General features: G+C 37.7%; 1 protein-coding gene across 7 annotated transcripts in view; it reads left to right on the top strand.

The window, feature by feature from the left end:
* SMARCA2 (SWI/SNF related BAF chromatin remodeling complex subunit ATPase 2) overlaps positions 1-12,964 on the top strand; it is a 118,758-nt gene that overhangs the window by 92,575 nt on the left and 13,219 nt on the right. For all 7 annotated transcript variants that reach the window (XM_075410973.1, XM_075410979.1, XM_075410975.1 and 4 more), the window contains one exon: positions 6,839-7,056. In XM_075410973.1, the coding sequence (XP_075267088.1) occupies positions 6,839-7,056 (218 nt within the window). The remainder of the gene's footprint in view (positions 1-6,838; positions 7,057-12,964) is intronic.

Here is a 12,964-nt window from a genome sequence, read left to right as displayed (position 1 = left end):
TTATACTACCAAAGATACCTGCCACTATTTCCAATGTCAAGGTATTAACAATGTTTTAGTTATCAATGTGCAATAAGGTTCTGAGCAATCAGAAGGCAATCTGAAATATGGAGGATACCATCTAGTTCAGAACTGCTTTTATAACAACCCTTTCAAAATATGTTTCTTTATCGTGTGGCAACTTCTATGCACAATATTTCACAAGTCTGTTGTGTGTTGTCCTCCAGTCTTGAATGAGAAATTTTTTTTCACGGTGTTTAGAAACAAGCTAGTAATCCAAGTAACAAGAGTTGCTCAGCAGGTGATCAGGCTTTCTAAAATGAAGGGGAAAAGATTTGAGGGGAAAAAAAAGCAGCGAACCAAACAAAAAACCCCACCACAACACAACAGTTCAGTGATAAAGAGTAGGAGGTTGCTATCAATAGTTTCTGGTAGAGATTTTTTTTTTTCCCCCCTGTCTTTCTGCTGCTGCTAGGTTGGATTGGCTTGGTCAAGAGGCTTTCAAATGAAATCTTAACAAGTCATAAAGTACAACTGTATGTCAAATGGGAGGGGAAAATCACACTTACTTTTAAAAGCTGCAAAAGACAATTAGAAGTGGTTCTGTAGATCTTTTAAGACTGTGGCTGAGTAGCTGTAGACCACAGAATAGTGATGGCTTTTTGTAGTTCCACATTCAGTGTCTTAGTACAATGTGTATGTATTTTGTCAATGCTTTGCTGGGTTAAGCAAATCGTCTTTCTAGTCAGCATGATACAGTTGTTCCTTTTTATCACCCAGTCCCTTCCCCCTAATGGAGCACTTTCCTTGTGCTCCCACAGCAGGCTGTGGGTCTTGGTGTCATTGGTAATTATTGTGCTCTTCGGTCTCTCTGTCCTCAAAGTTTGTGAAAAGCTCATAGGTGGAAAATCAACTTGAGCAGTTCCATTTAAAATCATTGTTTGCCTTTTGGGGGAGGGAGGAATGAGACTAATTATTATTTATATTATTATTTATATCTTTTGAACCAAATTGTGGTTTTGAAACAAAGAAAATTTGTGTCCTTGCCAATGTAGTTTGCCACAGCTTGGAGCAAGTTTATTGGTGATGGCTCTGTGTGATGCTTTAGTAAGTAATTGTCACGTTAAGATTAGGTTTAAGCATTAAGATATTTTACATTAAGATTAAATGTTAAGATATTTTATCTGAAATATTTTTCTCAGACCAGAAAGAAAACACTGAAGATAAAAGCTTTGCTCCTATAAACATTTTAAATAGGTACCTTTTGTTTTAATGTTATACTCTTTTGCTTTTGTTGAGACCATTTCTCTTTAAAGGTAAGTGTGTTCTTGCATGGTTCTGTCGGATCTTTTTGGCATAAGTCTTTAGATCAGAATACAAGGGAAAACTATTTATAATTTGTATTATTGTTTTCCTTAATGTCTAATTAAAAGTAGGCATCTGGAGTTGCTGTGCTATTAATAGTTTTGAAGTGCAAAACAGAAAACAATCTGTCTTCTCCTGCTTCTCAAAAAGAGGCAAATTTCAGCAATGTGCTGTGCTATAGCATAGAGGTCAGTATTCTACAGATGAAGACTGTTAAGAAGAAACCCATAGAACAGGCTGCCCAGGGAAGTGGTGAAGTCCCCATCCCTGGAGGTGTTCAAAAAACATGTAGATATGGCACTTCAGGACATGGTTTAGCAGGTGTGGTGTTGTGTGGATGGTTGGACTTGATGATCTTAGAGGTCTTTTCCAACTTTAATGATTCTGTGATTCTAAGAGGTAATTAGTTACAATGTAAGGGAGCTTGCGCTAGAGAGCCAAGAAATAATTCCAATGTGTGGAAATTAGAACCAGTCCCACACATCAGGAATGTCGCTGTTGAGAAACGAAGCAGGACAACTGGATTTTGAAGAGATCTTTTGGAGAAGGTGAACTTCAGGTTGGAAAGTTGAAGTCTTCATCAGTTGTCAGATAAAATCTGAGAACAGAAGTGTAAAATAAAGAGGAGTAGAATTTCAAATAGTGCAAGATTAAAAAAAAAAGTGGAATTTCTCTTGGAATATCAGTACAGGACTTGAAGGATTATCGTGAAGAGAGAAATTGGTAGGGGCAGGTAGATGATGTTTTAGTGCTTTTGATGTTTGTTATTAGCCTTCTGTAGGGTTCTTTTACTTCTTTCTCTCTTCCAAATTGGTAGATGGGAACTTCATTTTGCAAAACACTCATCTGTTGTTCATTACTGCATTGCTGAGGTGTTTTTGTTTTAAGTGCTTAACAGCCCTTTAGTGCCTCTTGGCCAGTGGTCAGTACAATGCCCGGGTAAGTTACTTGTTTTTCCTGGAAAAGCTCATTGTTTTGGAAACCTTGCATGAGTGGGCTAGTATTTATGTTTGGGGAGCTGGGAAGCTGACTTTTTTTTCTGTTCACATATTTTTACATGCTTTCTGTGGAAACATGAAACTTAATTAGCATGCTAGCGAATCTGTTCACATGGTAATGTTAGTCACAAGAGCTCTCTTCTGACTTTGCAGGTTGGAGAGCCGGGGCATTGATGTCTGAAGGGAAGGGGGCAAGCTATCTTCATGTCTTACAGTGTTGTGTCATCTAAACTTTAGAGGCCGGTCTTAGACACCAAAACTGATTTTATGCTGAGCCCCTCCTTTGATTCACTGTGTGACCACACTTGAGTTACCTGATTCCTATAAAATTAATTTAAAACTCATGTAAGACTAATAAGATTGTTGACTTGGAGAAGGGATCTGTGAAACAGAACTCAAAGCTGTAGCTCTTAGTACTTGTATGGGTCCTTAATTCTCAGCTGCAGAGGTGTTCAGTCGTGGTGCTGTGACATGCTCCCAAGAAGTAGTTAGAAATACATCCATAATGTCCCGCTCTTCAAATGGAGAGACAAAACAATTTCCGTTTGATCTTCCTTGTGTAGCCATATCCATGTTCACTAAGAATACTTCTACCTCAAAACAGCTAAGATATTTTCCTTTATGAAGAGGAAAATGTAATTGCAAGCAGCAATAGGAAGGCCAACTGTCTCAGAAATAACTTGTACTTGCCTTCTGAAAAAAACACTTTTGTTGTGGTTTTTTTGTGTGGGGAGAGGGGTGCTTTTTCTTTTTTTTGGAAGAAGGCAGTTTGGTTTCTTTAATCCATGGTCAGTATGCTTACTCTTAAAATTCTGGTGCCCTGAAAAGCCTGGGGCCTCTTAACTCTTTAGCAAGGAAATTGTTCTGTGTACATGGACCAGGATGCAGCAATAAGATTCAGAAAAGCAGGAAGATTTAATCAGTGCTGGTCTTAACACTGGGTCCTTACACTTCCACTGGTGTCTCTGCCTTTCATGAGGTGCCCAACGCTTTGCAAAATTTGACATGAAATTTTCACAGCTTGCTTTCAGAAAATAAAGTCTCCAAACTTTGCTGTATTTTATTGTCCTGATTTCTTAAGGGAAGGAATGTGTTAAATTTTTATTTGTGTACTATTTTCCTTGACTCCATTGCTGTTCACCTCACTAGTCCAGAGGCATTTGAGCATGGGAGATGTCTGTGCTATCTTGCACTCTCGCACCGCCCATCATCTGTCAGGAACTGGAGATTTGTGTCTGGGGTTTGTGTTGTTATCGTACTGGTAAAGGTTTGGAAGGGCATTCGCTTCGGAGTTGCACTTCAGCCCTGTAATAGTAAGCTTTTCTGACAAAGAGCTCAGTCAGACATATTAATAAATATTTTGTTGCTCATACACATATGCATGGATCACATGTGTGGACATACGTACAGAGCCTTAATATCTCTCCTGGTACTTGATTTATGTGATGTACTTTTAAGCCATCTTTTGAAGCAGCATTGATCATATAGGTTTAGTTTTAAATGTTACTATTTCTATGCAAAATATCAATTTGCCACTTGAGAACTCATGTTAGGAGTCATTTTTGAACTGCAGGTGTTGTCACACTGATTTTCAAATGGTGTCACTAACATCTTAAATTAAGGAGAACTGGCCATGTTCTTAGTGATGTATATAAATTTTGCAAGCTGAGTATGATAATCGATTGATATGTTACTAGCTAAGTAGACAGTTTAATATTTGTTTACAGATCTGTAGTATGCTAAGAATTAATTTGCTCTCTTATAGTCACTACTTTTTAGTGCAAGAGTATTTGTTAGTTTACTTAGGTTTTATTTTTATTGGTTTTTTTTAGTACGTTACTATATGCAATATTAAAAACGTATTTTTACTTTTATCTTTTCTCTTTGTTCTCAGTTTTTTCCCAAAATATTATCTACTTCAAGCAGGAATTTTATGCAGAATTCTAAAATGAGATGTTAGTAAACTCTGTGATGACAGCACCACTGTTATTTCTTTTTTGGTGGTAGAAAATTTATCAAGCAAATAAGAATATAAATATATTTTAGTTAAGTGAGTACTAGTTTTCTGAGGGACAACAAAATGTTGCCAAAGTTAACAAAATAACTTGTTTTGGTTTGTTTTTTTTAATTTCTTGTAAATCAGAATAGTTGTTGTTTTATCAGTTTCAATAACCAAAACATGATCTGTTCACTGCGGAGCAATATGAATAATTTTTCTCTAAGAAATGCATCTTTAAAATGCATTCACCCTATTTCAGTTTTAAAATCATACGTGAATTTGTCTAATTGTGCTATTATAATTAAAATGCTAACAAGAATCAGTAACTGCCCGGCTAAAAATCTAATTTGGATGCCTAGAATAATAAGGGGAGAAATATGATAAGTAGTTGTCAGTATTAAAGCAGGCTGAAGGAGGAGGGCTTCGGGCCTTGTAGTAGGTAGAATGAAACAGCAGATTTGAGTATCCACAATCCTTTCAGTATTAAATTTTCAGTAAAATAAAATTACTTGTATATGAAAACATAGCCTTTCCCCAGCTCCCTTTTTTTTCCTGATCAGCTGATGAAGAGACTAGCAGCTCGCTGCTTTGCTGGCTTGTTAATTTTATCCCCACTAACTGTGATTTCCGATAGCCGGCCTGCTGATAGTGGTAAGGTAAATATCCTTTTTCATTGCCGTCTTGAAGATTCAGTAGAACTACATCACAGGCATGTGTAGGTGTGTAACACATCAAAAGTCTGTGTTCTCCGTATTTCAGTGTACAACTGAGTGCTTAAGGAGAGCAATGACATTAACTGTTGACAGCCTTGCATGCGGTATTTATTATTAGCTTTTCTAGCTTCCAAGATATGCAGAGAAATTTCCTTTTCTTAATCTTTGTTAGCTGCAGTGGTCTGTAGTGGGTGTCCTGCTTTAGCCAAATGAATATTAATGAAATTGTGTGCAGATTATTATATTTTTTCCTTCTTTTTTCTTCCTAACTCATCAGATCTCAAGCCTCCTTCATAGTGGTTATCTGAACACTGTGGAAGCATGATGTAAATTGTCTTTTGATTATTAAGGCCTAGTTTCAGGCTGTCCCTCAGGATTCTGCGTTCGTGTTTGTTCTGTGGATTTGCACATCGGAGGATGAATAGGAAACAGATTTTTGAAATCCCACTGGTGTTTTTAACATGCCAGGTTGTTTTGTGTTGTGCATCAGGTTTTGTTCGCAAAACGTTTTACAGGAGACATTGTACACAATTGAAAAAAATTATGTCTGGGCTGTAATCGCTCTTTTTATATTGATTGTTATGCTCACATGATCATAAATATTAGCCATGTTTGGTGCTGTGGAGAAATGAAGGTAATTGCCTTATGATTAGAGCTCTTTCAGCTACGAGAAAGGATTGATTAGCATTTGCATGTACTCAAGGCAATATTGAGAGGCAAAAGGGACAAATATCAACATCAGTTATGTTCTGAGAAAGCATTAATCAGAAAGTCTAGTTTTAAGATTTGGTTTTGGTTTTGTTTTTTTGGTGTTTTATTTTTAATTTCAGTTCTCTTACGACCCGATGGTGGTATTTCTTTTTTTTTGTTGGCTTTCCCAAATCGAGATAAGTTCAGCTTCATGTTTTATCACATGTATCTGATAGTCAGTGTGTGGACAGGTTCCCTTTATTCCTAGTTTGTGTTTTTGTAGCAATTTTTTTATCCCTCTGCATAGTGCTGCTGGGTCTGGTTAAAAGCATTTATCCAGGTAATTGAAACTAGTGTTCATTGTTTGTGATTCTGTGTGCGGTTTGGGTTTGTTGTTTTGGGGTTTTTTTATGCCATGTCATGAGTGCTTTTTACAGTAAACACTGTACTGTCAGTGCTTCTGCCTATCTGTTGGTTACTCTTCTATAACAAAAAGATAGAAGGAAATGATACATTTCAGAGATGCCTTTAATGCTTAGGTGATTTGGGAGTTGCTTAAACTATTCGGAAGAGAAGTGGAGTCATTACTGCATAAAGTATCTGTGTGGTGTTTGTGTGCACAGATCACTGTGTGGGATCTGGCTTTGGGAGCTGAGTGTGGTTTAGACTGTCCAGTTTGTAAACATGCGGTATCAGAGTCTTGTTTTGCATGGAACTACATAAGCCAGAGCTGCCACTGACATGAACAAATGAATGTTTGTTGCACACTTACTGACACAATACCACGGGCCATTATTGTGTGTGAAACTGTGAGTTGGTGTGGAATTGAAGGTTCAGATAAACACACATCTATTTAGATGATAGTGGGATTCTTAAATTAATGTTTAGTGTCTCTTTGGTTGCCAGTAACTCGTTTTCTTGTTGTACTCTTGTTTACATACAAGCTGAACATTTTGAGTTGAAGTCTGCATCCTGTGAGGTTGCGATTTTATTTTTAAATACAGTTTTTGTTATTTTCCTTTGTAATATCTCTTTTGTTTAAAAATCATACTTTTTGAATCCATGGTTGTCAGGCAATTGAAGACGGCAATTTGGAAGAAATGGAAGAGGAAGTCCGGCTTAAAAAACGGAAGAGACGAAGAAATGTGGATAAAGATTCTGGGAAAGAGGATGGAGAGAAGGCAAAGAAAAGAAGAGGCAGACCTCCTGCAGAGAAGTTGTCACCTAATCCACCCAAGCTGACGAAACAAATGAATGCTATCATTGATACTGTGATAAACTACAAGGATAGGTGAGCTTGGAGGTGGTCTTCTCTGTTGCATGTGCTCTCTCAATCTCTGTTGATATCTCTCTCTGCATTTTTTTAATGGCTTCATTTTTGTTTTCAGTTTTTAGAATAATTTGCTCACACAGCATTTCTGAAAAGTAATTCCACTTAGGGCCTGATCCTGTGTCACTCTTTGTAGAGGATTTCTTAAAGACCCGTCTGATAGGAAGTTATTGAAACACAAATACAAAAAGTAGGCATAGCGCTCCTGCTTAGAAATGAAGTCATCCTGCTCAGGAGGTATACTTAGGAGTATTTAGCTTGAGTAGGATTTTCCTGCAGTTTAGTGGTGCAACATTTGTTAAAATTAATCTTTCTAAATACATGGCTACAGATTTATTAATGCAAGTTAACAGGGGTCTCACCATGACCTGAAGGACTGCCCAAAAAATGTAGGGCTCATATCATGAGCCACTGAGCTGCCAAAGTAAACACTGTCGAAATACTGAGCATCATATGTTGTCGCCAGCTGAGATAGGAGCCTGTTTGTCAAGAAATTTCTGTTTTCAGCATAACAAAATGCTAAATAGCTGGACCTTAGGAAAAAGTATCAATTCTAATCTGAAATGTTATTTGAAGACTTCTGTTTTTCAGGTTTTCAAACTGAAAATAATCTGAGCTTCATGACGAAGAAACTGAGAGTTAGTTAATAGCATCTTTAAATCAGACTTGTTTGAGAAAGTTGTATCTTTTAACTGAATTTCTATTTGCCAAAAATCAGTAAAGCCTTCTTGTGTACTTAACCCTTCTTTGCTGTACGTTGAATTATTTACATGATTTAAGGAGCAATTATAAGCTAAATGAATATTAAACGCATTCAGAGGAAGTCAAGGAATTATTTGCATTAGGTGACCTGAACAAATGTAACAATATTATTTTTGTGTGTGAACAACTTTCAGCCTGTGATTTCAAATGGCAAGTTGTGTTTCTTTCTTTTATGCAGCTGCTGTTTTGGGTCTGCCTGTACAGCATTTTCTTGGGCGGTATCTGGTGAAACACACAGAACTGTGATGCCTGACTTTCTTGGCACGTAGCAGTTGAAATGAAGCATTCTGTGATCTGTGGGCTCTAGAGAGAGTACATCAAAAAGTTTATTGGATCGGAACAGGATTCACAGCAATGAACGTGATGAGCAGGAAGCTGACTTCAAACTCAGAGTATTCCGCTTGCTGTGACTCTCAGCTAACAACATAGCTGAGATGGGAGAAATGTTTTAAGTATTATAATCAGGGCTGCAAGGAAGCATCTCTTCGTTTTGGATTCCTGGCCTCTAGCCTTCTCCTGAAGCCAAGCACTTCTGATTAGGGCGCCTAATTCTTGTTTTTAAAATAGCAAGCGAAGTTACTTCCGCTAGCCTCAGGTAGGGGGTAGCTGCTGATAGTGACTGGTAGTTATTGGGGAAGTTAAAGATTTTTGTCTGTTGCTTGTGCCCTGGGAAGTTCATATCTGATCTCTGTCAAGGAGTACTATTCCCTCTCCCAGGAGCCCACATTTATGCAAGGCAGAATCAGTTCTCACTTTAAGTGTATGGACTCTATTCTGTTAGAAATGAGAAATGCCTGTTAAACTGAGCTCTTCAGTGCAATGAGGTATGCAGAAGACCTCCAAGTTCCTGTATTCTGATTTTTTTTTTTTGAGCCAGCATCAAGCCTCCCAATCCTATGAAAGTTGGGACGGAACAAAATTGCAAATTTAGGCATCAGGAAACTTGAATATCTTAAAATCTTTGGGGTTAAGGTTATTCTAGAGTCTGATGAACATTTACAGGGTTTGCAGCTTTAGAGTTAAGTGGGTTTTAGGCACTGGAGCCCTTCAGCTTTGTTGAGGATTCATGTTTGTTCACCTCTGGGCTTTTGTATGTGTGAAGGCACTTGGGGCAAGTGTAGGTGGACAGGTTAATTGGAAGAAAAGTATGTCACAAGCTTCATCTGGGGGGAGAAAAAAAGGTGTTTCATGTATTTAGTAGCTGAATGCTTGAAATCATCTTTGTCTTTAGCTTAAATTTTCAGTGTTAATAGATGTTTCATCTCTATTTTATGAAAGTCCAGACGGCTGATCTGCACCACAGAGAGCTGATTGTGTCCCAAAAGGTCAGGTGACACCCATCCAAAATCTTAGTGATTTTGGCCTGAGTTACTTTGCCAAAACCAATTCTACAATCTTTAGTAAGTTTTGTTGCAGTTAATAAGCCACCAGGCAAAAAAATCAAGAGAGTGCGTTGCTAAAGTGATAAATCTGTGTGCTTTATCTTGCGTTTCCCCTTGATTTTGAGAAGAGCTTCTTGTAAATACAGAACCACTTCTCTGTTCTTGCTGAAATCTTTCTTTTTAAAAAGCATTTTTCCGTGGTGCCTGCAAAAACCTGGAGCAACAGTTGGCTGCTTTTGTGTAGCAATTCTGTATGCTGTTGGTGCAGGCAAGGAGTCTCCAAATACTTTCCAAACTGTCTTGTATTGACTTCTGTTGTAGGCATTTGGGGACAAGTACAGTCATTTCCTTTCTTATTTAAAAGCATACAACAAAATTAGGCTGGGTTACCTGTGGCTAGGAAAGCTAGAGGCTACAATAATACAAGCAATAAGCTCTAGTAAACTGAAGTTTGAGCTACGTAGTTATTAGATAAAGGTCAAAATAAGATTAAACAGGCAAATCGGCAACATTTGAGGTAAATGTTCAGTGTAGAGAAACACACCATACGATTTTTTAGAAAGGAAATTTGGAGGGAGATATCCAGCTACTTGCAAATGCCAGTTAAAGGACTCCATGCAAAACAGTGGAATTTAGCATTGAGGTCAAATTACTGTTCATGTCTGTCATGTCCTCAGTGCAAATTCAAGCTTTTTCTTTAGAATTTCCTCTTTTATGCAGTACTGTATAGCAACTCTCATATTTGCTTTTATTCCCATCCCATATCCCAACATGATATTGATTTTAATGAAACATTCCATTAACCATAAGTTTATTAGTTCTTACAGAGTAATTTACAGCTACAAGCTGAGTTTCTTTGGATCTTTCTATAGAACTAGGAACACACTGAAGGAGAGAAAACTTCAGTGTTTATGCTGAGATTTGACTTGACTAGCAGCCTAGCTGCATTATTTTCTTGGAATTATGGTACCTGGAGTGTCTCCCATGTAATAAAGGAAATAGTAAAAAAGGAGAAAAAGAGATGTGAGGCACTATGAAAATGTTCAGCTTGGACTGTTTGGACCCCTTTGGTGTGACAGCTGTTGAGGTCCTTGTCAGGTTGACAATACTTAGTTCTTGCACGCTGCTGAGCTTTGGATATCGGTATTGGGTGATGTGTTTTAAGCTTTTCCTCGTGTTGATAGGCATTTCTTTATCATATCCTTGTATTTATCTTTTTTAATCTTGAAACAAATAGTTGTACCTCAATTTGAAGTACTATGGGGTAAGTGCTCAAAATTGTTAAGAAGTAAAAATGTTGGTGAATTCACTTCTACCTTTTTAAACTGCACCTGTGCTCTTACTGATCAGCGTGAAGTATCAAACCATAAAACACGTTGCCAACTGTGGATACAGAGCAATATCGTAGATACAGAGTGGTACTACAGATGCAGAGCCTTTTTTTCTCTTCTGCACTGCTTTGCCATCATAGGTAAAGCTGAGTTAATCTAGGTTTCATCTTTGATGGCTTAGAATGGAGAATAAATCCATAATGAAGTGAAAGTAAGATGGAAAAGATGATCAGAATCCTCTGACTTCCACATCAGTAGAAGACATCCCTGCCCACCCACTGCAGGGAATTTGAACTAGATTATCTTCAAAGGTTCATTACGACCCAAACCATTCTATGATTCTGTGATTTCGGTAAAGGATTTGGTAGGGCACCACAGGAAAGTTGTAAGCTAATATGAAAGAGGAGATCTAATGAGTAAGCTCTCTATTCTGAGTGAAAATAAGGAATAAGATACAACCAAAGGCACTATTAAAAATGGAACTATTAAACTGGAAAGAAGATACCATGAAAAGTCTTGAAGAATTGATGTTGGCGTAGATCATAATGATATATATCAAAAAATCAGAAGTGTCCTAGCCAAAATACAAAGTTTTAAAATAACAGTACTAGAATGGTGTTCATGGAGGACTGAACACACTTAAGTGTGGAGTGAAAGAACTGGCGTGAAATACTGTACCTCAGAGTGCTTTATAAGGTACTTACAGACTAACAATAGGAAACTTTTCTTTGAGTTGGAAGTTCGTCATGTGGAACTGACATAAAAAGAGTGACCTGGGCAAAGAAATTATTCATCAAAGCTAACTACGAGCCATCAATATTGTCTAGCTGTAAGAAAATAGGAGACTGGCCCTGACACTATTGCCTGTGTGAATGAGGAAGTACTCTTTATATGTGACACCATTAATGCTTCTGAGTTGCTGTATATAGTACTTGAATACTTTTCCAGTCAAGAAAGATTAGTTTACACTGAGACAAGTGTAAATAATCATTTCGGTTCTAAGTAGCATGGAAGAGTCTTGTAAGAGGAAAGAGATTGGTTTGTTTGTCCAAACACAGCACAGCCTGAGAGGGGAAGATGATTGCTCTTAGTAAATTCACCTCCGAAGGAAGGGAAGCATAAACATGGGAATGTGTATAAATATATAAAATACAGGATGGTGATTGCAAGGTGATATGAGTGTAAATACTGAGGAATACATTATTTACAATACCAAGGCCCTAGATTCAAGGACCCAGAAACAATTTTCCAGTTATACAGTTGATCCTGGTTCTCCAATGTAAAGTATATGCATCATCTTTGCAGACTCCATTTACAGTAATACATTTTAATCTGGGATTTTGTTGCGGTTATTTCTTAAACGAAGTTTTAGGTGCCTTTGCAGCCTTGTACCTTGTTCTGATCTTGCAGTGTAAAACACGTGTTTAGAGGAGAGCAAGTTGAAATCCATCATTCCAGCATTGTTGTCACATTTTTTTCCAGTTCTGATGCTTTTATCCTGCCTTTACTTCCCTCTAAAATTAGGAATGCCCCTATAGAAATGGATAATATGTTTTTAGAAGGCAAAATTAGTTTGTATGTCCAGTTTAAATGCTTTAGCCTTTTGAAAGCAGGGACGAGTTTACTGGAGAAAAGTGTTTTTTCAGGATAAGGAATTTGTACACCAAATTTGAGCCCCAGCTGCAGATTTTGCATCATCCATATGCAGGCTTAGTCCCCCAAATTATCTTTTTACTCTTCTGAAGGTTTTCTTTAATTTTTTATTTCAGAGGAAGACAAGCTGTAAGTGTAGCTTCCCTTTCCTGATTGTTAAAATAAAGTGGAGAACAAGAATGATACTTCATACTTTGTAATCCTTCAGCTTCCCTACAAATCCACTGTCCTCTTCTGCCTTGCATCAGAGTTTGATGTTTCCTGTCTAGGTACCAGAATGATGCTACTGCTGGTTTGCATTAGCTTTATATTAGATAGCAACAGCTGACTTCGAGAGTCCCAGGATACTGATAGCTCTGTCACATACAGTGATTTTCATTTGTGACCTATCTGCTCTCTGCTCTGTTCGTGAAACTTAAAGTAAGGACTTGCATGGTGTACCAGTTAACTTCACAAAGCCTCCTCCCTGTAGCAGGTGGTTGTTGACCACATTTTAATAAAGCTGGTAAAAAAATTGGAGGGTGGGGTGGCTGTGCCCTGTCCGTGTTTCACGCTTGGCAAGAGACTTCCCCTGTCTGTGGCGCTTAGCATTTTGATCACTACATCATTAGAGCCAAAATGTTTAAATTCATGCCCATGGTATTCTAATTCTGACAGGACATAGCTCAAGGAGAGAGTATTTTTCTCTGTATGTGAAATGGATTTTATTCAGACTATTTCCAGCTGTTTTCTGAAGTTGCC

Source organism: Opisthocomus hoazin, chromosome Z (assembly GCF_030867145.1).
Source record: "Opisthocomus hoazin isolate bOpiHoa1 chromosome Z, bOpiHoa1.hap1, whole genome shotgun sequence".
In the NCBI taxonomy this organism is placed as follows: domain Eukaryota; kingdom Metazoa; phylum Chordata; class Aves; order Opisthocomiformes; family Opisthocomidae; genus Opisthocomus; species Opisthocomus hoazin.
This window is presented reverse-complemented; position numbering and strand designations above follow the sequence as displayed.